Here is a 22,594-nt window from a genome sequence, read left to right on the forward strand (position 1 = left end):
TATTTCATTTTAATGGGTTTAACATTAAATAAGTAAATTTGGGGTGCGCTTTTTTAGTTAAAATAGTCAAAAAAAAAAAGGGTCTTGTTAACGAGTGCCCCCGGGGCACTCTTTAAGCATTCCAAAAGAAGAAATTATTCCACCAAAAAAGTCAAAAATTTCAATTTCCAATGCATTGATTACATTAATTTTCAAAAAAAGTTACCTTTTAAAGGTCTTAAAGAGTGCCCCGGGGGCACTCGTTAACATTTCCCAAAAAAAAATATGACAATATTAATGAAACATTTTAATAATATGGACTATTTTGACTAACATAATACAGAGTCATAAACTATTTTGAAATTTTGATACATTGATATATTATTGTGTACTATAGTCATATAGATAATGATGGACTATTAGTTAAAATCTCAAAAAAATTGACGGATTCAAACAAGTTCCGAAGAAAAATGATATAACATGGTGGTTTTTTTTTTATATGAGTTTTGGTTTAAAGTTTTTCTTTTTTTACAAGCCAAATAAGCATATTAAAATTGACACTAAAAAAATCGAACCTAGACCTTGAACACTTCAACTCGAAAGCAACATCACAAGACCATTCCAAATGAGTTTGTATTAAAGTTTTTAATTGTTAAAAACTTAAATACACAAGTAAGGTGTACAAAAGGGGTTTAAATTTTATATGGTATCATCCGCTCGACATTTTTCAGCGACTGTCACTTTCAAAGTCGCTTGAACCGATTTAAAAAATGATTGAACCGATTTTGTAAGTGGATGTACTTGATGAACACAATTTCATAAGTGGGGAGAGTAATCAAAATTCCATAAATAAATAAAAAAAAGGGAAATGTTATCTAGTCTCGAGGCACTGGTTAAGGAGTTAAATATAGTAGTATCTTGCATTGAAAATTGTGTTGTCAATGCATTAAAAACTTAAAAAGTGTTCTTTTTGACTTAAAATTTCCATTTTTGTCTTCCTTAACCAGTGCCCCGGGGCACTAGTTAACATGACTCATAAAAAAAAACACAACAATAAGCCCATTAAACAAATTAAACCAGCCCAATTCCGTGAAAAAAAAACCCTAAAACTGACGTGTAATCGCTCTCATTCTCAATTTTGCAGCCACCACACCATTTCTATCCCTTCGCTTGTTCCACTTACATAAAACTACTTCCATCGCCGATATCGACGGAAAGAATTTTCATCCATGGCGAATATTCCCGATCCAGATATTGACGACGATTTTAGCGACCTATACAAAGAGTACACTGGTCCTGTAGGATCCGGATCTGTTCAAGAGAGAGCAAAATCGAACAAAAGGTCAAATGCAGGCTCTGACGATGACGAAGAAGATGAAGTTCGTGATCCTAATGCTATTCCAACTGGTTTCATAAGCCGTGATGCTAAGGTCTGGGAAGCTAAATCCAAAGCTACCGAGAGAAATTGGAAGAAAAGAAAAGAAGAAGAAATGATTTGTAAATTATGTGGTGAATCTGGACATTTCACTCAGGTATTGCGAATTCTGTCATTTGTATTACGGCTCTGTTTGGATTAACACGTTAATTAAGCACTTGTAGTTTAAGTGTCATTTTACTCAGGTATCACTGGTTTTGGACTTTTAGTATTCTGAATGTCAATTTTAATATAAATTAAGTAATTTTTTTAATATCGACTTAGAGCATGTTTGGATTGGCTTATTTGAGTTTATCCAGTAGCATAAGTTTTGTGAGACTGTTTGGGAAAACTTATGAAAACAACTTATGACATTGTTCACAAGCTTTTTTCAGCTTATTTTCATAATTTCTACAAGATATCTTAGGAAAACAGCCAATAAGCTTATCAAAAACAAGTTAACTTTATTTTATCTTTTGCTATAAAAATAGCTTATACATAAGAACTTATCACTTAAGCTATAATCTTCAACTAACCTATTTATCCAAACAGGGCTTTATTTGAGTTCATCTATTGTCACATGCACTCTGTCACACCTTTTGGGAGATCTTACGGAAATAGCTTATAACATGTCCATAAATTTTTCAGTATACCTTACTAAAATAGCTTATAACTTGTGTAAAAACGAAATAATTTTGTTTTATCTTTCGTTATAAAATATAGATTATAAATAAGCACTTGTATGATAAGCATGTTTAATTAAATTGTTTATCCAAATAAGTCCTTAGCTGATTAATAATATTCTTTCATCGCCATCTTAGTTGAGGGATATCGTACTTGAAAATTTAGGGTTGTCCATATACCCTTTGAGTATGATAATCGCATTCGCACCTAACTAAGTTATTTATCCATTCAGGGCACTTGCAATATTAGCGTATGTCTGTATACTGACTTATTATTTGAGTTTATCTATTGTCATAAGCGCTTGTAATACCTTGTGGGATAGATTAAGGGAATAGCTTATGACAGGTCCATCAGTTGTTTTCAACTTATTTTCATAATCTTTTCAGTATAACTAAAAAACGTATATTACTATTTTATCTCTTGTTATAAAAAAACTCATGCATTAGCAATTAAGCACTTATATGATAAGAACTCTAAATTAAATTGTTTATCCGAACAAGATCTTAGTTGATTGATGATATTTTGTCATCACCGTTTTAGTTGACTGATATTATTGTACTTACAATTTAGGGTTGTCCATCTACTCTTGGAGCAAACAACAAGTCTCAAGAATTATTTCAAAGGATACCTGCAAGAGACAGAAATGTAAGAGCACTTTTCACCGAGAAAGTTATAAGTAAGATTGAAAGGGACATTGGCTGCAAAATTAAGATGGACGAGAAATTCATTATTGTTAGTGGTAAGGATAGGTTAGTTATGGCTAAAGGCGTTGATGCTGTGCATAAGATTAGAGAGGAAGGTGAACAAAAGGGATCTTCCAGTTCTCAGATTAACCGATCAAGGTCACCACCACCCCACCGATCAAGGTCACCACCACCTCAGGGAAGTCCTGTTAATTCCAGGTTTCAGCGCTCTGAGCCTCAGAGATCTCATTCTGCACCACGGAATACACCTCAGTTTCCTCAAAGGTTTGGCAGGCAAGAGAGAGCTGTCGAAGACCGTGTTCGCGACAACACTCAAAAGTTTGCAAGAGATTCTCAACAAGGTAGGGACAGCTTAGGATATCTTTATGCCATCGTTAGAAAGCTGGTAATTTCATGATTGTAGCTTGATAGGTTTTTTTGGGTGAAATTTATGCTCAGAGTGACTGCATTTTAATGTTGTTGCTCTTACTTGTCATTTACTTGCAGCAAGAGGTAAGTTCTTAGCCTTCAACAATTATCTCCGTCCTGAAGAGTATTTACTGAAAGGATTGGCTCCAATGGTTTCAGTATGCGAATATAAAGATACTTTTTGAATTAAAGCTACGTTAGTATCTTGAATCACGTGCAATTTGTTGAATTAAAGAAAATCATCTATGTTGGCATCCTGATTCAAGTGCTTTAACATACTCTTCATTTCGTGAAGCTTATGGCAATAGTGCATCTAGAGGCCGTTCAAGCCAGTCAAAATCTCCAAGACAAGCCTCACATACAGGGAACTCTTATAATTCATTTAATGGACAAAGTCATAACATGGGCACTTATAGGAATGACGGGTGGGATTCTCATAGGAGAGAATCTGGCATCCAACCTGGCCAACACTTTGATCACAATGCCCCACTTCATACTCTAGAAGAATTAGAGTTAGAGTATAAAAAGGAGGCAATGGAGCTAATGAAAATTCGTGACAGAGAAGAAGATGAAGAAAATTTAAAACATCGTGAGGTGCGTTCATTGGAAAATAATATGCTTTTGCACATGTCTAGTCCTAAACAACAATCATTTGTTTTCGCACATTGCATCTCACTGAATATTTTTTAAATACTAAAACCTGTCTTTTTAGGCATTAAGTCAAGGAACTGCAAAAGTAGATTTAAAATCCCTATGCTGATTTTCTTTTGTCAGTTATGGTAGTAGACAAGTTTTAATGAAGGGCTCCTAGTTATAATTACTCAGAACTTTGTCCTCTGTTTTACTGTGACTTGGCTTGCATCACAGCTTTTTATGATCTTTACTGAGCTTGAAAGTTACAAGTAAAATTAGAAGATTTGCTATTTCTCACATGAATTAATTTTGAATCCCAAGAGCATTTCACTGTTACAAACTACTCCCTCCGTCCCTCAATAGATGACCTAGTTGACTCCGACACACATACCAATGCATATGTTTTATCTTTGATATCTTCAATTCTTTACTAAAAAAAATTATGAAAATTTAATATTTTAAAAATATTCATCGAGACGAATCCAACAACATCTTACATGATATTATTTATCTTTGTGAATTAGTAGAAAAATATGGTCAAAGTATGTCAAGTCAATAATGTATATTGTCAAACAGGTCATCTATTGAGGGACGAAGGGAGTATTACCGTTTTTTGTAATTCTAATATTTTGTTTATTGCTTGAAGGCTATTCGAGATTTGAGAGAGAAGTATATGAATAAAGTTGCTCTAATGAGTTCCACGCATACAAAACAATGGGAAGAGTTTTTTCAGCTTGATGCCCAGAGGCGTCAACAACAAGCAATCCAACAAATGTCTCCTGGATACCGGGGCTATAAACAGCAAAAATTTGCGGACTATGATAGGTCTCCTGTCAATCCTCCCTATGGTGGAAACAATTTACCTTTGGAGTCACGGAATAGGTTCTCAAACAGTATGGAGCCTTATCCTACAAGGCCTCATGGTAATTTTGGTGAATTTCAGAGGCGTGGAGATTTTGCAAAATCATACAACCGATATTAAAATTCTTTTTATCAAGTGGTGAGTTTTTCTACCGACCTCGTCTTCCAAACCTACTAATTTTTTATTTTTTAAAATTTTGTTCAAAATCTTTTGGTTCCTTTTAACTGTAAATATGAGGAACTCCTTGTCTCATTTTACTAAAGCATCAATCATCAGATAAGTTGCCTTGCCTCAAGGTTGGGTTGTTATTCCATATTATTCATTTAGTAGCCGATACTGGTCGTCGAGCCGTATTCTGTGATATTGTTGATGTTGTCACATAGAAAGGTTTAATGCTGCAAAAGCTCTTGTACTATAGTTGACCAACAGGGACATTGTAGTTTGTTATTGTAGACACTGCAAATATCGTACATCTTTTTCAGCCATAGCTTTAATTCTGCTCGATAAAATTTTCAGGGTCCAGATTGATCGAGTAGGTGTTAAATGAACAAGAGCCCATAAGGTAGGTAAGTATGTTGATTAATCTTAGGATTGGGAAGGGACATGCATTCTGGTTGATGTACCCAGTTTCTTGTTTAATATGGTTGCTCAGACTTATCAAGAACTTTGCTGTAAGATGTGATGCATTGTTTACCATCCATTACCGGTGACTTGTTCAATGATATTTGTGGAGATCCTATGAATGACTGGTTGATTTTAGTAGAATGAATTTTATGCTTTGTTACAATCAGTCCAGGTGTTTGAGGCATCCCATGTGTGTTCTTGTGGATTTTTACGCATAGGAGAAATGCCAGTAACATTTCTGTCTATGCAATTGTTATTATCGAGTGAGTTTTATGTTGATCTTGCTAATTATCCCTAGTCACTCCACAATTCAATGAGTCACATGCATAATAGCGTGCTGGCTATAGGCCCCGGGCGCCCCCGAGGGATTCTTATTAGTTAGTAAGTTATAACACAGTTCCATGCTATATCAACATCTTTAGGTGATTGACAAAAAAAGGTTGTGATAAAATTTGACTTGAACAAATGGCGTTCATACAAGGTTTGTTTTAATTGAAACTTCAACGTATAAGGCAAAAGTATTTTACAGTTTTAACTTAGTTTGGGATGTCTTTCATATATTTTTTTTGCCTGTCGATCCTTTTGTTTTTAAAACATTAATCCTTTGAGCATTAAATATTATGAAATTCATTTCTGAAGTTAAGAAGTTTAAACATTTAGTTAGGCTGTTTTGTCTTGCTGGTAACTACTAAAAATACCTTCTGATTAAAATCCAAAGGCTAAGTGAGGATTGAATAAGTTGTAACATAACATAGTTCTTTCGAGAAGCTTTTTAACTTGACACAGTTCTTTCGACTGAAAATACTAATAGCATATCAATCTTACGTTTAATCTCTTTTCAATTAGGTATTTTTATATTAAAAAAAATCATTATTTGTGAACATCTTTTATCTTCTCTTTCTTTGTTTTGTGTAATTTTTTTGAAACACCGTTCAACTCTCTTAATTGTATTTTCTTGCTTCTGTTTCAGAAGACCCTAATAGTAGGCGAATGATTCGTATAATATTTTGTCTGGACCCTATAATAAATTAAATTAGAGCAGCTAGAAAAGTCGCTCAAATTAAATTATGACCTGAATAATGGTATTTTCATAGTTCAATGTAATATTTCCCTCAAAAAAAAAAAATAGTTCAATGTAATATACTCCAAAAAAAAAAAGGTTAACTGTAATATGAGTTGTTTTACAAATTCATATAAATTAGATAATTGAAAGAAGAAAAATTAATAAATAGGTAAGGGTGTACTAAGAAAATTAATATTTCATTGATATTGTAAAACGACAAATTTTTTCTTTTTCTCAAACCGACTTAATTTAGGCTGAAAAGAGAATACAACATGTACTACCCACAATTGGTCGGGTTTAGTTGTAGTGAAAGATTAATCTCACACAATAATTAACTACTCCTTGAATACTCACTCGAGATATGACATGCTATTTTCAGTATCCAACAATCCTTCAAATATGATTGTATCGGATTGGAGGAGTTATTTTGTTAACATATAACATATAAAAGAGCCAACCACAACGACAACAACCATAGAGCTAGTGAATAAGAAAAACAAGTATGAAACTCTACTAATATTGAACAATCTTATTCGGCATGAAATCTCAAATTTTATGCTTATCTCCCGTTGATCTTTGGTATACTTCATCTATTTCAACCTGTTTGAAATATATCAACAATTTGTCAGAAATTGAAATATGTAGTAGTACATAAAGAGGACCCAGAAAAGAGCAAAGGAAAAAGTGAGAAAAGGATATCAGATTACCTGATAATACTTGAGCATATTGTTTCTTCTCTTTTTCAATGTTGCAGTCACCATGTCTCTTTCCATATCAAATGGATGTGGATCTAATATGACACCTTTTATTTGTTCAAAGCCCTTAAGCTGGTGCGTTGAAAAGAACAATAAAAGAAGAATAAAATTATTGAAGCACCTAATTAAGAGCGTATTTGAATTGACTTATTTGAACTTATCTACTACTTTAAACATCTGTTAGAGCTTATTGAAACAACTTATGACAGACTTATAAGTTATTTTCACCTTATTTCTATAAGTTCTCAATGATAGCTTTATAACTTATATGAACATTTTTGACTTTATTTGTTATTATATAAATAAATTATACATAAGTACTTATATAATAAGTTCTTGAAGAAAATAACACAAGAAAAATACAATTGGTTCATTTATTTGAATTATTTCAGTATCCGTATGTGTTACCTTGTTTCTCTCAGCAGTCAACTTCAATTCAGATAACACATATTTCTTGAATTGGTCAAGAGAGCAAAGTTCAGAGAAAGAACCCACGAAACCATTTGTGTATGCCCATTTCTTGGTGATTTCTTCATTTGGAACTACTACTGCAACTAGCACAGACTTGAAGCTATTCCCATAAACCCAAACCTTATACAAAAACACAACAATAGTCACATACCTATCAAGAGCCTAAATGTGAATAATTTTAAAGTCTATGCAGTATCACAACGACAATTTTGATCGCATTAGCTGCATTTTTCCACAATATATAGGGTCGTAGCATAACCACAGCTGCACTTTAAAACCGTATGAACAATACTGAATTTTATGCTTACATCTTCTACTATTGGTGTGATTCCATAAACATTTTCCAAATACTCAAGTGCAATATACTCTCCTTGGGAAAGTTTTATGAGATTCTTTTTCCTATCAATAATCTTAACAACACCATTAGGTTGCATTTCTCCTATGTCCCCTGAAGATGCCAAACAATGTCACAATCAAATTAAATCATTGATAAAATCTTCAAAACAAAAGTTTGAGGGTGGAAGATTAAATTTCAACTCAACCTGTGTGAAACCATCCATCCACTATGGATTCCTTTGTTAACTCAGGGTTTTTGTGGTAGCCAGAGAAAACTGATTTCCCTCTAAGACATATCTCACCACATGAAGGATTTCCAAGAGGATTGTAACCCATCTCTGGAACTTCTTCTAGTTGTATTTCGTTGTATATAGATACAGGGCCAACGGTACCAAGCATGCACATTTCATCAGGAAATGCAAGAGTAGTTGACCCACAAGTTTCAGTCAAACCTAGATTAACCATATATAGTGTAAGTACTTCATTTCATTGCATTTATAGACACAACACTGACATATAGACTGCGTTAATAATTTAAAATATAGAACTAATTTAATGTAAATGTAATACCAATATATCTTATTCGAAGTATTCGTGCTACATAACAATGCATGTTTTTCTTCAAAAAAAATAAAAAAATGCATGTTTACTGTCCTCAGTCCTATGCTCGTGTCGTAAGAGTATTGTTTTATCTTAATTATAAGTCAAGATTTTTAAATTGTGGTTGTGCTAACAATGAAGGTCGCAATCCTTGATATCATAGAGAATGATGAAGCTGATGTAGCTTCAATTGTAGTCGTAGAGACATCAAAAACCATGATGTATTGTAATAATAGATTTCCTTACCATAGCCTTGACATACAAAAGCACCAGAAGTAACACGCAAAAATTCTTCAATCTCTGAACTCAACGGTGCACCTCCGGTTATTATTAGTCGAACACGTCCTCCTAACCGAGCTTTGACCTAACTCACCAAGGAAAGAAATTTGAGATTGGTGAAATTTTAGGGAAGGTTAATCCATAGGTAAAAGAAGTTAATAGTGGTTTTGAAACTCATGTAGTAAAGAGGAGAAACAACCTTTCTAAATGCTAATAGATCAGCAAATGGTGATGCATTGCAATGTTTGTATCCTTTCTTCATCCAACCAAGTTTACTGCATAAAAATATAGGTGTGCAGTGGAAATATTACATTAGACCAAAATCCATATAATTGTCGGTTGTCACATATTTAATTTCACTTGTACCAAAATTTGCTAAAAGTTAAAAGTTATACAAGTATAGAATAGCAACATACCGTTTGTAGAGCATGCCAAAAACTGTTCTTCTAACTGGATTTAGCTCTTCCACTGCTTTCTTGATACCTGAAAGATATAATCTTAAATGAGTTATTTACTAAATTATAATAAAACAAATAAATTTTGTGCGGATTTGTGAACCTACCTTCATAGACCTTTTCAAAGACTCTAGGGACCCCAGCAAACAGTGTTGGTTTCAATTCCATTAAATCATCCCTCGATGCAGTTAGATCCTTCATTCACAAGCAACTCAAAAAATTCATAAGATGTAAAAGTAAACAAACTATATTGAGGGACATTTTCTTTGTGTGTGACCCTTTTGTCAAGAAAATCCAAATGAATGAAAATATTTCTGCATGAACATATACCCCATGGTAGTAGCCAACAGATGCACCCTTATGGAAAAAATATTCCTCAATTGTCCGATCAAGGATATGAGCCAAAGGAAGGAAAGATAAATACACATCTTCAACGGTCATCTATGCAAGATTAGATACATATGTTAGAAAAAAACACAGAATTGAAAGAATCATAATCAAATCAAAATATGTATACAAGACAATAATAAATATATCTGGTGCATCACATTGATTTTACAAATTATTGTTGTGTCACACTACAATTGTAGCAAAGTAAAAATGTAGTATTTACCTTGTCTTCAAACTGTTCCATGAAAATATCCATTCCCCTAACAAAATAAGTAATGTTTTCATGAGTCAAAACAACACCTTTAGGGTCTCCACTTGTTCCACTAGTATACATTATTGTGCATATATTATGAGCTTGTGGTGGTGAAATGGTTGATGGAGTTTCTTTTCCCTACAAGGTAGTAGTAAGATGATTTATTGACTTATAATATTATCAAATTTCATTTTATCATTATATAAACAAATTAATTTCCTTATATTATGCACTAACCATTTGTAAGAACTCTTCCCAAGAATATGGCTTAACCCCAATGCTGGTTGCTTTATCTTTCTCTTCATTTGTTAATGTAGTGAAACAAACTATTGCTGTATCCACACAAAGAAAATAAAGTTAAATTAAATGTCTTTATTAAGCTATTGCATATAGAAACATTGAAGTGTCTAATTAGTCACATATTTACCTTTCAATCGTGAAGCTGATTTACAATCAGGACTCAAAAGCTGAAATACAGTGAATGTATTATTATGTTACACAACTGGAATCTGTATTTACCTTTAAATGTGGTATATGAATTTATTTGAAGCTGAAGATGATTATTCAATGAAAGTGATTCTTACTTGCATAACTTTTTTATCTTGGACAAACACAAAATCTACTTCTGCATGATCTATGATAAAATTTACAGCACCGGACCCTGCATTTGATGTTTAAATTGAAATTGAATCAAATCAATAAAAAAATATATGTAAAATCATTTAGCCGATAAATAAGTAATTAAAAATGTAGTTAAAAGAATATCATGGAGAAAAACTCAAGTTCTACATTAAAAAAAGTAAGGACTTGAAAAAGTTTATAAAGGCAACATTTGTCGCTTTAGAAGCTAGTTCGTAAGAAAGAATTACGTTCAATATAAAAACATGAGGTGTTAGAATCGGAGTTTATTTATTCATAAAAAGAGATAAAGTCTAAAATGATTGAAAATATTTTGTTTTTCTTTTATTTAGTGACGGTTCATATTAATTATTTTAGATGACATAAGTAATTGGAGAAATTGGTGTCAATGCTAGGAAGAAAATAAAAATAAAGAAAAATTTAAGGTTTAATTATGATCCCCGTATTTTCACTCATTTATGGAATTGGTCCCTCCATTATCAAATCAGTCGATTTTCATCGAGTTTTCTTTTTAAAGTAGTAAAATTGTGTTATTCCAAAATATGAAGAGTGACCCCAACTAGGATCATTTTCAGACGTTCCTAATTGCACAAAACAGAGAAAACAGGGGAGGATGAAGTAAATATGTATGGACGATTTTTTTATTTTATTACCAAGAGTATCATAGAGAGGTACACAAACCAAGCTATGGGCGCAACAAGCCTACATCAACATAAACAAGCTTATGAATTACAATAGAGTAAAAACATAGAAGGAAGGAACAAATAAATGTGAGAACGTTATATAGAAGTGGGAACCTCCATTGCCGCAATCCATTGAGGACAATTTGATCCATAAACTCCAATTCGTGAGCCCTATAATTGAAATTACACAATAAACATTAAGATCACACCCTTTTAACAAAAATAAAAAAGAGAAGTACTTTTACATTGCAAACACTTACATGTTGAGCACCAGATGCACGTAGAGCTGAACCTATATGCATGACTTCATCATAAACTTGCTTATATGTCTTCCACACATATGATCCAAACTATAATAAAATAAAATAAAATAAAATAAAAATAAATCAATTTCCTTGTCATATAAGTCTACATGACATGAACATAAAATAAAATGGACTGTCATAAAAATACCTTTCCATCAACAAATTCACGCCATCCCAACATACGGTTTTGAGGATACTTTTTGGCTGCCACACTACAATCATCAAAGAAAGGGTCAATTTAAGTCTTCTAGTCCAATTCATTATGAAGGTTTTTTTTCTTCTTCTCTATTTTTATAGGAAGCTCATTAGGAAAAGTTAATTATCATTATTTTTGAACTAATCATAGAACTTCCATTTATTTTATATTGGACAATTTATAGTATATTCTAAGCATAGTTTTAAATTGTAGTCAACAACCATAATTGTGCTCGTGACGGGTTTTAAAGGTCTCCGCAATAGCATCACAAACACAACTGCACCGCACCAGTCCCATATTATTACTACATTATAAGGTTGATTACAACGTAACTCAATCAAAAACCAACTTTTTACATATAGTTAAATTCATTATAAAAGAATTTGTACGATTGCATTATATATAGTCTAAAGATTTGCATGAAAATATTATATACCTGAAAATATCCCAAGCTGTAGTTAAATCAGGATCAGATGGTGGAAATTGATCTTTAGATAGAAGGTTGCGATATACTGGACCTACAGATAGCTTGCCATTTGTACCTTCTCTTCCTTCTTCTACTTTAGCTGCAAAACTCTTCATTCTTCTTCTTCTTTTACCTTAGCCGCAAAACTTCTAGCAGCCAAAGCAAATAATAGTATATTTTATATGGAAAAAATAACTACTGGTATATAGAAACCGGGTTCCGAACACCAAGAGAGAAAGATGCACCTTATATATAATAAAGGGAGTACATGTTTTGGCAAAAATATTCTTAATTGGAATAAATATCCATAAAAATTATTTTAAAAATAATTTGAGACTTTTAATAATCGAATTTGTATTTTTGTTGAACCAGATATGTAATATTGTGTTTTTTGTGAAGACCAACTTGAAGTAGCTTTCTGGATAACAAGTTTACCTAGTCCTGTTGAAAGCAAGCTAGTAACAGGGTGCATTAGTGAGATATACTGTATGGTATATATAGGAATGAAGACCTATGAACATGATGGAGAGTTATATATAGTAGTCCTAGTAAAATAATTTGAGCTATAAGTTGGAGGTAGTTGAAACATAATCAGTACTACTACCTCATGCACAATTAATTCCATTTATTATATTCATGTGTTGATATACGTACCATCTCCTTGTCACAAGTTTCGCAATTAAATCCTTTCATGAGATATAGTACTTGCTTATCTAAAATGAGTTCATCAACTAAGAAAAGTTTCAATGTTGGAGATGCTCTTCTGGTGAAAACTAATTATGGCATTTATTATTGTAGCTTGGACCAAAAAACATTATTTTTTATTGATGAAGCATATTGTGAAATATTTTTAGTTTTTCAATTGTACGATTTTGACCACTCTAATTTCAAATGTGTAATTTTAGTCCTTTAGTTTACCCTATTTTTAATTTCATAGACCCACATATAATTTTGACTAAATGTTGATTAAGAGGCGTTGACGTATCATTTTTAATTGAGGTGTCTTCCTCCATTGGGCAAGTAGATTATTGTGGATATTTAAAAGAGAAAAAATGGATGTAGAAAAATGGTCACATGACTTTTTCAACAAAAAACAGTAATTTATTATGCTGTATGTATGTATATGTATATATCCATAGACGATAGTGCAACGCCATTCTCCCTCTCGACAATGCCCAATTAACAAGAGCATTATAAGTCTAAGCATATCAACTTACAATCCCTATCAACTAATTAACAATAATTAAATAACTCAACCTTCACCAGCCACCTGCATTTTTGCATATCATACCAACTATTTGTTGTTTTTATATGATTTACAGGTAAATCGGAAAGAAATTGATAAAGATATTGCACTGCATATATAGGGATCGAAGTTCGATCCCCAAATTCTCCATTTATTCACCTTAAAATTGAAAATCTAAGTGTGTATTTGATATCAACTTATGTTTACCAAAATCATAATAATTCATCGTGATTTGCAAAAGTTATACATGTTTTATATCACGGTGGGTTAGTTTTTGCAAAATCACGACGGCTTGCGTGACATGCTAATCCTAACTAGAAGCAATAAGTGTTGCCCGTCGATTTGCAAGTTGCAACAGCTTGATTTGGTTCCCTAGTTGGCGATGGAAACCATGGAATTTGACTTCAAGATACTCCTTCCGGTTCTTATTATAAGAAAAAAGTTGACTTTTTAGGTTCATTGTATAAGTGACGTATCTAGTCTATATTTATAACAAGATACATTAATTATTCTATTAAACAAAAAAGTCAATTGTTTCTTATAATAAAGACCGGAGGGAGTATTTTTTAAGAAATAAAGTAAAATATGGTACGAAAAAAAGGTGAAATAAAAATTTCCATTTTGTTGTAGTGTCACTATCGTGAAACCAGACCCCGTCATCTTAAACCAGAAATGGAAATTCCTACCCACGAAATTGAACAAACACTTACCAAGTCAGAAACCAACCCATCATTACAACTTCTTCTAGAGTTTGAAGGTAGAATCATTGAGTGGTGCTAGTTTAAATGCTTATATTTGTGGGCTACCAACTTCATTTTCACGTTATCTTAATATTATTGATCTCAAACAGGTCACTCTCAGAGATTTCATCTTTATTTGAAAAATATTAAGATAAAAAAGTTTCATATTTTTTTTTTTGAGAAAAAAAAAGGTTTTATTTAAATTTAAACTAGTGTATGAATCCATGTCAAATAGTATAAATGCAACAATAAAAAGTTAAATTTGCTTATAATTGATATCAGAGGGAGTATTTTCACTAGTATATTCTTGTTTTTTTGAATTTCATCTAATTTAACTACTTCAATAATTAAATTTAAGGTATTTTAATAAATGATAATTTTACCATTGAAATCAACTCAACTAATCATTTTCTTAAGAGCGGTGCACAACTCATAAACGACAATTAAAATGAGACAGAGAGAGTAATATTGTTACATTTTCAAGTACAAATTTGATGAGATCTTTAATTAAGTTGGAAGAGTTTCATGTAATATCATCCAAACATGCTTGGTTTCTATAAACATAGTTACCGTATTACTTAGAAATTTAGCCGTGAAAGTAGGTTGACCCTCGCAAGACTTTCATTAAATAAGATTAATCTGTTCTAAAACTTTTTTTTTTTTTTTTGACAAAATCTGTTCTAAAACTTAAGCACCAATCTTAGTACATCATGTATGTTTCGTTCGGCTTTTACAAGAATGAGTCCTGCTATTTCTTACAAAAAATTCATAAACGAAACGCAAGAATGATGTCAGCCTATTAAAAAATATTGAAAGCTTAATCTCTTTTTTGACGGAATTCAGGGGTTAGTGGAGTGCACAGAACGGTGGAGATATTTTCTTGCAATTCTTATGTCTACTCTTCGTACAAATAAGCACTTCTCTACGAGAATTGATTGTGATTAAAAGCGAGTTGAATTGAAAAGGATTTATGTATGAATATGATTATGTAAAAAATGGATTTAGCAATAAATTTAATGCTAAAATCAATTTTAGAAGCTAAAAACTACAAATTGTAGTTTCAAGTAGAATCTATTCTACAAGCAAAATAATTTCTACCTTAAATCATCTAAACATCATAAAATCAATTCTACAACCTCTAGAATCACTTGTGAACCTTTAGAATTGAAACCAAACACAAAGGATATTTAGATTGTTAAAAGACCCGTCATGTGACCTATTTCAAAATAAGCTAAAGGTAAAGAACTAATGGGTCACAAAGGATGAAATTTACACATGATAAAACCTTTGAATTTTGTCACTGCATAAATTTGTGTACTCGAGTTTTTTTTATAGTTCAATTATGCTTAAATCTTTAGAAGAGTAAGTATATAAAGAAATTTTTTATTACAATAAAAAGAATAAAAAGTTATTACATCACATATATTTATTTTAATAAATTGTCATGTTAAGTTTAAAAGACCTTTTAACTATCACCTCACAATTTTAGCTAAATAAACTTTTCAAGAAGGCTTGGCATTATATTTTTTTAAAAAGTTGGATCAAATGTCTTGCGCAGACTAAGTATACCAACAAATATATAAACTCTTTTTTTCATCCACAAACATAGCGTGCAATATTTTTTGGTGAACCATAACTTCAAGCACCACAATTCATATGCGACATTGGTAAATCGAAACTCGTGGGGATTGACCTGGTGGAGAAGGTTTGAGACTAGGAATATGGTTCTCTCTAGATCTCAAATTCAAATCTCTCATGTATTAACAATTCTTGTGTTGAATCAGTCCATATAAAGCTTTGTTATGACATTAATGTGGGATTAATTGTTCTGATTTGTTGGTCCTTGCACTGTATAGTACTAAAAAAAATGATAAATGATAAATTATTTACCTAACAGATAGAAATCACAATCCAAAACTAATTATTTTTTTGGCTTAATAGCAGTTTTAGCCCCTTAGCTTTCACGAAGTTGCGATTTTGGTCCCCTAAGAAAAAAACTACAAAATCGCCCCCAAGTTTTGCAACTATGGCAGTTTTGGCCCCCAAGACCAATTTTGACTCGGTCAACGCTGACATGCCAGGTGTGTGGGGTATAACTTCCGTAAGAATTATGCTCTTTACCCAAATGTTTTTGCTCATGCCCAAAGTAAAAGACCTTAATGCCCCTATGCATGTTAAGTCACGCTAGTGCAAATGTTAACGTATGTTAAGTCACGTTACGTAGGTTAACATGCGTTAGTGTTATTTCTAGAAAAACATCGCGCATGTTAACATGCGTTTGTGTTATTTGTAAAAAAACTTTGCGCATGTTAACATGCGTTAGTGTAATGCAGTGCGTGAGTTAACTCACGTTGGCATTTGCACTGGCGTGAGTTAACTCACGTTCATAGCAGAAACAGAAAATGCATTAAATGCATGCAGTAACAGAACAGACTTTTGAAAAGTCTAGAAAGACCCGTAATCACGCCACAGTCATAACTTAACCAAATTACGCCAATTTAAGTAGTTTATTGGATAATACGACATAATTGATCAAAATTACTTAAAAACATCGTTTTTCTCACAATCACGTAATCACATATAAACGATCCAAACGGTCCAAATTTCATAAATTTGCCGGTAATGACCCGTAATAATTTAAACACACTTAATGACACGTAAACGATCCAAAATAATTCTTTTCAGATATTTATATAATATTAGTTACATATTGGCCATAAATATCAAAATTACACAATAGGCCACCAAAAAATATGTCGGGGTGTAATACCACCAAAAAATAGGACGAACACCCACCGACCCAAAAGTGTCATAACCTATCTAACTAGACTAGTGATAGTGCATAATCTTCATCTTCATCCATGACTTCGTTCTATTGCTTTGGCTTTTCCGGAGTGTCCAAAGTAATAGGATTGTGCTCATTTGTTGGTTTCTTTGGAGGCATCGGCTCCTTAGACATGAGCTCATCGAAGGTGGCGTTTCTATCCAAAAACTGAAAAAGCCATTGCTCCACTTCACCAATCTTGTGAGTCAACCACTCCTTAGGAGAAGGTGGTAGCGGACAATTTTCTTTCAACTTCACATGAAGAAAGTGGTCGGGAATCAAGCAAATGCACATTATGTTGGAATGTGGATTAAGTGGTGGAGCACTCCGGATTGGAAAATACGTCTCACATGAACCACCCAATTCGGGAAAAGTCAATAGAACAACAGCTCTATTGTAGCAACTAGCAATAATGTGACCCATATCCGGAGTGGTCAACCACTTCTCTGGAGGTGCAATGCCACTTTTACTTGTTAGAGGGTGTAAACCATCCAAGATAAGTTTGTAACGGCTCTCGGTAGCATATATTGGCAAGTAGTCACTCTTGTGAGTTTTCAACTCATTAATAAGTGCATGACGAACCAAAACATGATCATCCTCATGAAATCCCATGTGCCTAGCTACGACCCGGAAACCACAATTACCATCCCCTCTAACATTCACAATGTCTTCAACGTAAGGTCTCATGAGATTTGGAATTTGTGACATGTATGGTATTTGCAAATGAGGTTGTTTTTTTGAAGTAGGAGTTGAAGTTTGTGAGCGGGAGCAAGTGCCAAGACGAGAACCTTTAGTCTTTTGAGACTTACTCTTGGCATTTGAGCATTGACTATCGGGATTTTGAGCATCAATAGTCTCCCACCTAGAGGGGATTCGACCGGTGGACCTCTTTTTCAGTGTAGACTTCACCCTTTTCAGTGCCCCCTTGGTGGCCACTTTTCTCGGAGGTGGCTTCAACATTGTTTCCTCCGGAAATCCTAGTTCACATAACTTGTATTTGATGAAGAGTTTCATCTTGTAAGGGTCCCTCTTGATACGTTCTTGAATGGCGCCCCATTCCTCCGTAACGGAAAAATTGGCATCAACCTCTTCTCTAATTACACTTAACCTTCGCCAATGAGGGTGTATTTAATCCAAAAGAATAGGCAATTTTTTCTTTCTCTTCTTGGAAAGAATACAAGCATAAGGCAACCCGAACGTTGCCATTTGCACACAACCACAATCTTCTTTAGCAAAGCCGAATCTCCTAGAGCGTTCATATTCTTCATCGATGAAACCCAAAGCGGCCTTAGAGACATACCCCTCCAACTCGGAGAATAACTTGTTTTTTTTTATTTGTGCACCATGACGGTTTTGCTCCTCCCAAAACTCCCATGTATCTCACTGAATTGGTTTTTCAACATTTTGTCTATTTCATCCCAACATGATGCCAAATCTCCCACACTACTCCTCAAGTATCTTTTCAATTGTGCATGAGCCGATTCAACAATGTTGGTGCTCCTACACCCTAGATGCAAGTATATATTCGTCCATGCCCTCACAAAATGCTTCTTAAGGGGCAAAACGGTTTCCTCAACATATTTAACAAACAATGGAAACGGTCTGCATACCTCATCTTTGAATGTCAACCATGCAATTGCAAATGAATCCTCCGTAGGAGAGTTAACCACATCTCTCCAAGCACTCACTATTTTCTTAACAAGCTCACATTGTTTGTCATCATCCGCTTCCTTTGCTTCTCTGGCAACACCTTTTCCTTTTCCTTTTGAAGGCTTGGCATTGACTTTACAATCCGTGATGCACCTAGATCTTACATTCTTCTCAATATGAAAATAGCAAAGTACATGGTCCGTTTTAGGAAGAACTTCGGCAACGGCTTTGATCAAAGAGGGGTCCCTATCGGTGACAATCACCTTAGGCATGTTGTGTTTTGAGGTCAAAAGACCAACCAACATCTCAAGTGTCCATATGAAGTTATTCTCTCTTTCAACGGAAAGAAAGGCAAACACAACCGAATAGGTCATTTTGGTAGAGGTGACACCAACAATCTCAAATAATGGCATTCAGTATGTATTGGTTTTGTAGGTGGGGTCCATGACCAAAACAGTGGGAAAAGTGTTGAGGATATCAATTGAATCCGGATGAGCAAAGAATAAATCTTCAAGAGTGGTTTCCTCGCTATTTGCTCTTGTGAAATAGACATACCGATGCTTCTCCAACTTTGTAATCAAGTACTGCAACTCGGTCTTGTCCTCTCTTTACCCTTTGCGCCATCTAGTTCGTGCATTATACACTTGCTTGATGACTGTCAAACTTTCTTTGTTTTTTTCCTTCAAATCCGTGAGAATATTCCTAGGCTTTGCCAAACACTTTGTCATGTCGATAACTCTTTGCTTCTCATCCCCTTTTAGTCGATCCGCAAGAAGGTGGCCGGATAACTTTGGCACCAAGTCATGGTTATGAACTCCACAAAGCATTGCAATCCACCATTCTTGTTTTTTTTTTCAAAGAAGCATTTCAACCTAAACGGACAATTGCACTTCCTTGACCCCGTGCCTTCAAGCTTCGGTTTCTTCCTCGTCTTAGGTGGCTTGTATTCACCACTTCTCTCACATTGCATCGTCATGTATGGCGCTATTGTACTAGATTTATCTATAGAAATAGTAAATCCCGCCCTAGCCGCTTGTCGACGAACCCAACCAAGCAATTCTTCTCGATCTTTCCATCTCTCGTTTGTTGTAAAAAATGAACCGGTGTTTACTTGAATAACATGAATACCGGTAGGTAGCGGTTTAGGCTTCTCTTCACAGTTACCGGTAGGTACCGGTTTTGCTTGATTGTGAAGTATGTGAGCTTCAACTTGAAAATAAATTTTCACTTTAAACTTCACTTCATTGGTTGGTTTGCCTACGCCGGAAGCTTCACCGGAAGCTTTGTTTTTGCCCGGTTTTGGCTCAACGCCATCCTCCGCCACATTTTTAACCATGCCACTCAATGTCTACTCAATAAAAAAAACAAAGAAAAAATAAATAAATGACTTGTGCGGCAAGCAAAGCAAGAAAAACAAGAGGTGCAAAATTTCAAAATCTGGGCAACACGCTAGTGTTATCTTCCTGCGCAAGTTAACATGCGCAACACTTACAACTAGCGTGAGTTAACTCATGTTGAGCCCTACCCCCTACTGAAAAAAATGACGTGACAGGCACAAAAACCAGGAAAATAGGATGAGTTTTGGGGATACATTACCTGTTCTTCGATGCTTGATGAGCGTAGAAACTTGCTTCCTGACGATTTGCAATGATTTGGAGTTGAGATTATGACCCAAAAATTTGCACTTTTTGGGTTTTTGGAGGTGGAGGGAAAGAAAAAATGGTGTTTTGTGCTTGCATGCTGAGTTTTAAACGAAACATAGTACTTTACGTGAGTTAACTCACGCTACGCAAGTTAAGTTGCGTAGGGGCAGTTTGGGTAAAGAGCAGAGTTCCTTTCTGTAAATAGATAACCCAAAGCCCAAAACATGGACTCAAAAATAAAAAATAAAAAAGTATCTTATAATTCGCGGTGCTCATTACGCACCATAACTCCGGAAGCTCCATCAATGGCGACTCTAACTCCAATTTGTTCAATACCAACGAAACTGAATTTGAATTTGAGTATCCAACAAAAACAACACAATCTCAACTTCGCACTTTTCAATTTCAAAAATCCAAAGCAAAATTCAAGAACTTCAACCACAGTAATCCGTTCATCCTCTACCGCTAACCAGAACCAGTCTTCTCCGGGATTATACTCCGCCACGAAATTCGACCTCACCGTTTCAAACGTCGATCTCGTTCTCGAAGATGTTCGCCCTTACCTCATCTCTGACGGAGGAAACGTCGATGTTGTATCCGTTGAAAACGGCGTCGTTTCTCTTAAGCTACAAGGTGCATGCGAAAGTTGTCCTAGCTCAACCACAACTATGAAAATGGGAATCGAACGTGTTCTTAAGGAGAAATTTGGAGATTCCATTAAAGATATTGTGCAAGTGTTTGATGATGATCAAGCAAGGGAAACAACGGTTGAGGTCAGTGATTTTCCCCTTACTTTTTGCATTTACTATTATTTATCTTTTATGGTTGTTAATGATTGGATATTAATTTTAGTTAGTCTTATAGAAGTAGTTAGAAGTTAGATGTGATTAGTTGTTGTTAGTTAATTAGTTACATCACATATGAAGTGATCAATTTCAAAATCAACCTTTCATGATGTTAACTAATATAGCAACTAGGTCTGTTTGGATAAATAACTTATTTGCGGTTTATAGCACAATCACTTATAAGCTATTTTTGTAGCAAAAGATAAAATGAAGTTAAATTGTATTTGTATATGCTATAAATGTTTTTATAACCTATATTGGAGAACTTATAAGGTTAAGTTGTAAAAAGCTTATGAAAATTGTCGTAAGTTTTCCCAAACGCCAATTGATGAGCTCAGATACGCCAATTCAAACTGGCCCTAAGTTTATGTTTGGTTTCACTTCTAGAGGGGCCAAAAGTGATTTTAAAGGTGTGGAATTGATTTTGACATGTTTGATTACTCTCTACTATAATTGATTTTGCCTCCAGAATTGATTCCTTTTTAAGCTAGAAATTGGAGTTATAATTATAGAATTGATTTTAGCACTCAAATCTACTGTTCAACTCACTTTTACTTAAATGTAACAAACCATCATTCAGTTTACCTTCAACTCACTTTTAACCAAAATCAATTTCACAATATCAATTCACGCACAATCAATTTATGTCAATGCAAAACCAATAACATACACTGATTCTAATTAATATTCAATTTATCTAATGTGCATAGAAATGAAATGAAAATGATGAATGTTAGTTGATGTTTGGGTGTGGGTTTTTTAGGCGGTGAACAATCATCTAGAGATACTGAGACCGGCAATTAAAAATTACGGAGGTAGTGTGCAAGTTTTATCTGTTGAAGGTGGTGACTGTGTTGTGGAATATGTTGGACCTGAGTCCATTGGATCAGGTGTTAAAGCTGCGATCAAGGAGAAGTTTCCAGATATTCTCAATGTTACCTTCTCCACGTAGGTAGCAATTCAATTCAATGCAATGCAATTATGAAGAATCTTCATTGCAATTTTGTACTGTCTTTGTAAACGTTAATTAAAATATGATCACTCCTTCTTTCTGAATATAGTTGGATATGTATGTATAACATAAGACCCATCATTTGATAGGACTTAAATATGTATCATGTAAGTATTTACATTACAACAGAGTTACGATTGTTTTCATTTTATTTTGTTTTTATAATTGTGTATCTTAGTCTATCAATACTTGGTCTGTCTATCTCAATTTTCAACATTACAATACTTGAAATGCATTTTTATTTTCAACTCAAACTGTTTTCTCTCTTCCTCTCTGTTTTGGCCAGCCATATGGTTTTGTTTTTTCTTCGGCACAATTCTTGGAAACATGAAGAAGAAAATATCTGAACCAAAAAATAAATTGTAAACAGGCTAGATTATTGCAGATACCTTGAAAGTTTCTCATATAATAAGATGCAACTGAGAGGGTTATAGT

At 33.8% G+C, this 22,594-nt stretch overlaps 4 protein-coding genes and 1 pseudogene across 10 annotated transcripts; 2 read left to right on the forward strand and 3 right to left on the reverse strand.

The window, feature by feature from the left end:
* Positions 1 to 1,113: 1,113 nt before the first annotated feature.
* On the forward strand, positions 1,114 to 5,474 carry LOC146911139 (Zinc knuckle (CCHC-type) family protein). The gene is made up of 5 exons (XM_085730884.1): positions 1,114 to 1,511; positions 2,648 to 3,122; positions 3,485 to 3,783; positions 4,469 to 4,822; positions 5,201 to 5,474. Exons 1-4 carry the CDS (start codon positions 1,209 to 1,211, stop codon positions 4,802 to 4,804), a joined length of 1,413 nt encoding a protein of 470 aa, XP_085587010.1. The 5' UTR covers positions 1,114 to 1,208; the 3' UTR covers positions 4,805 to 4,822; positions 5,201 to 5,474.
* A 1,075-nt stretch (positions 5,475 to 6,549) lies between these two features.
* LOC146911140 (long chain acyl-CoA synthetase 1-like) lies at positions 6,550 to 12,945 on the reverse strand. Of its 7 annotated transcripts, none has more exons than XM_085730880.1 (20): positions 12,854 to 12,945; positions 12,170 to 12,348; positions 11,686 to 11,749; positions 11,493 to 11,582; positions 11,347 to 11,403; positions 11,203 to 11,251; positions 10,495 to 10,571; positions 10,338 to 10,377; positions 10,148 to 10,242; positions 9,881 to 10,048; positions 9,598 to 9,708; positions 9,375 to 9,462; positions 9,229 to 9,295; positions 9,012 to 9,087; positions 8,780 to 8,897; positions 8,140 to 8,385; positions 7,906 to 8,045; positions 7,535 to 7,717; positions 7,079 to 7,198; positions 6,550 to 6,971 (listed from the first exon to the last, which is right to left on the reverse strand). In XM_085730880.1, exons 2-20 carry the CDS (start codon positions 12,313 to 12,315, stop codon positions 6,918 to 6,920), a joined length of 1,989 nt encoding a protein of 662 aa, XP_085587006.1. In that variant the 5' UTR covers positions 12,316 to 12,348; positions 12,854 to 12,945; the 3' UTR covers positions 6,550 to 6,917. The 7 variants fall into 7 exon arrangements, with proteins under 7 accessions (XP_085587006.1, XP_085587005.1, XP_085587004.1 ...); XM_085730879.1 differs by lacking the exon at positions 12,854 to 12,945 and adding an exon at positions 12,635 to 12,704 and having other exon boundaries at positions 12,170 to 12,345; XM_085730878.1 differs by lacking the exon at positions 12,854 to 12,945 and adding an exon at positions 12,635 to 12,704.
* A 4,112-nt stretch (positions 12,946 to 17,057) lies between these two features.
* On the reverse strand, positions 17,058 to 19,033 carry LOC146911141 (uncharacterized). Its single transcript, XM_085729500.1, has 3 exons — positions 18,620 to 19,033; positions 18,208 to 18,296; positions 17,058 to 18,117 (listed from the first exon to the last, which is right to left on the reverse strand). Exons 1-3 carry the CDS (start codon positions 19,031 to 19,033, stop codon positions 17,058 to 17,060), a joined length of 1,563 nt encoding a protein of 520 aa, XP_085585626.1.
* LOC146911142 (uncharacterized) lies at positions 18,979 to 20,148 on the reverse strand (annotated as a pseudogene).
* Positions 20,149 to 20,530: 382 nt separating this feature from the next.
* On the forward strand, positions 20,531 to 22,305 carry NFU1 (NFU domain protein 1). Its single transcript, XM_085730888.1, has 2 exons — positions 20,531 to 21,075; positions 21,911 to 22,305. Exons 1-2 carry the CDS (start codon positions 20,608 to 20,610, stop codon positions 22,097 to 22,099), a joined length of 657 nt encoding a protein of 218 aa, XP_085587014.1. The 5' UTR covers positions 20,531 to 20,607; the 3' UTR covers positions 22,100 to 22,305.
* Positions 22,306 to 22,594: the final 289 nt, after the last annotated feature.

Source organism: Medicago sativa, chromosome 7 (assembly GCF_051527215.1).
Source record: "Medicago sativa cultivar Bolivia chromosome 7, Bolivia_mono, whole genome shotgun sequence".
Taxonomy (NCBI): domain Eukaryota; kingdom Viridiplantae; phylum Streptophyta; class Magnoliopsida; order Fabales; family Fabaceae; genus Medicago; species Medicago sativa.

What these genes read in the sequence shown, in the direction of transcription:
- LOC146911141 (XM_085729500.1), bottom strand. Translation starts at nt 19,033, where the DNA reads ATGACCTATTCGGTTGTGTTTGCCTTTCTTTCCGTTGAAAGAGAGAAT. An exon ending in GGTTGACATTCAAAGATGAG is followed by an intron (nt 18,297 to 18,619) that starts GTATGCAGACCG and finishes TATGTCTCTAAG; the next exon opens with GCCGCTTTGGGTTTCATCGA. An exon ending in GGTTGTGTGCAAATGGCAAC is followed by an intron (nt 18,118 to 18,207) that starts GTTCGGGTTGCC and finishes TCATTGGCGAAG; the next exon opens with GTTAAGTGTAATTAGAGAAG.
- LOC146911139 (XM_085730884.1), top strand. Translation starts at nt 1,209, where the DNA reads ATGGCGAATATTCCCGATCCAGATATTGACGACGATTTTAGCGACCTA. An exon ending in TGCAAGAGATTCTCAACAAG is followed by an intron (nt 3,123 to 3,484) that starts GTAGGGACAGCT and finishes CATTTCGTGAAG; the next exon opens with CTTATGGCAATAGTGCATCT. An exon ending in AAAATTTAAAACATCGTGAG is followed by an intron (nt 3,784 to 4,468) that starts GTGCGTTCATTG and finishes TATTGCTTGAAG; the next exon opens with GCTATTCGAGATTTGAGAGA.
- NFU1 (XM_085730888.1), top strand. Translation starts at nt 20,608, where the DNA reads ATGGCGACTCTAACTCCAATTTGTTCAATACCAACGAAACTGAATTTG. An exon ending in CAAGGGAAACAACGGTTGAG is followed by an intron (nt 21,076 to 21,910) that starts GTCAGTGATTTT and finishes TGGGTTTTTTAG; the next exon opens with GCGGTGAACAATCATCTAGA.
- LOC146911140 (XM_085730880.1), bottom strand. Translation starts at nt 12,315, where the DNA reads ATGAAGAGTTTTGCAGCTAAAGTAGAAGAAGGAAGAGAAGGTACAAAT. An exon ending in AATGGATTGCGGCAATGGAG is followed by an intron (nt 11,252 to 11,346) that starts GTTCCCACTTCT and finishes ATGTTGATGTAG; the next exon opens with GCTTGTTGCGCCCATAGCTT. An exon ending in ATCTATTAGCATTTAGAAAG is followed by an intron (nt 8,898 to 9,011) that starts GTTGTTTCTCCT and finishes TTGGTGAGTTAG; the next exon opens with GTCAAAGCTCGGTTAGGAGG.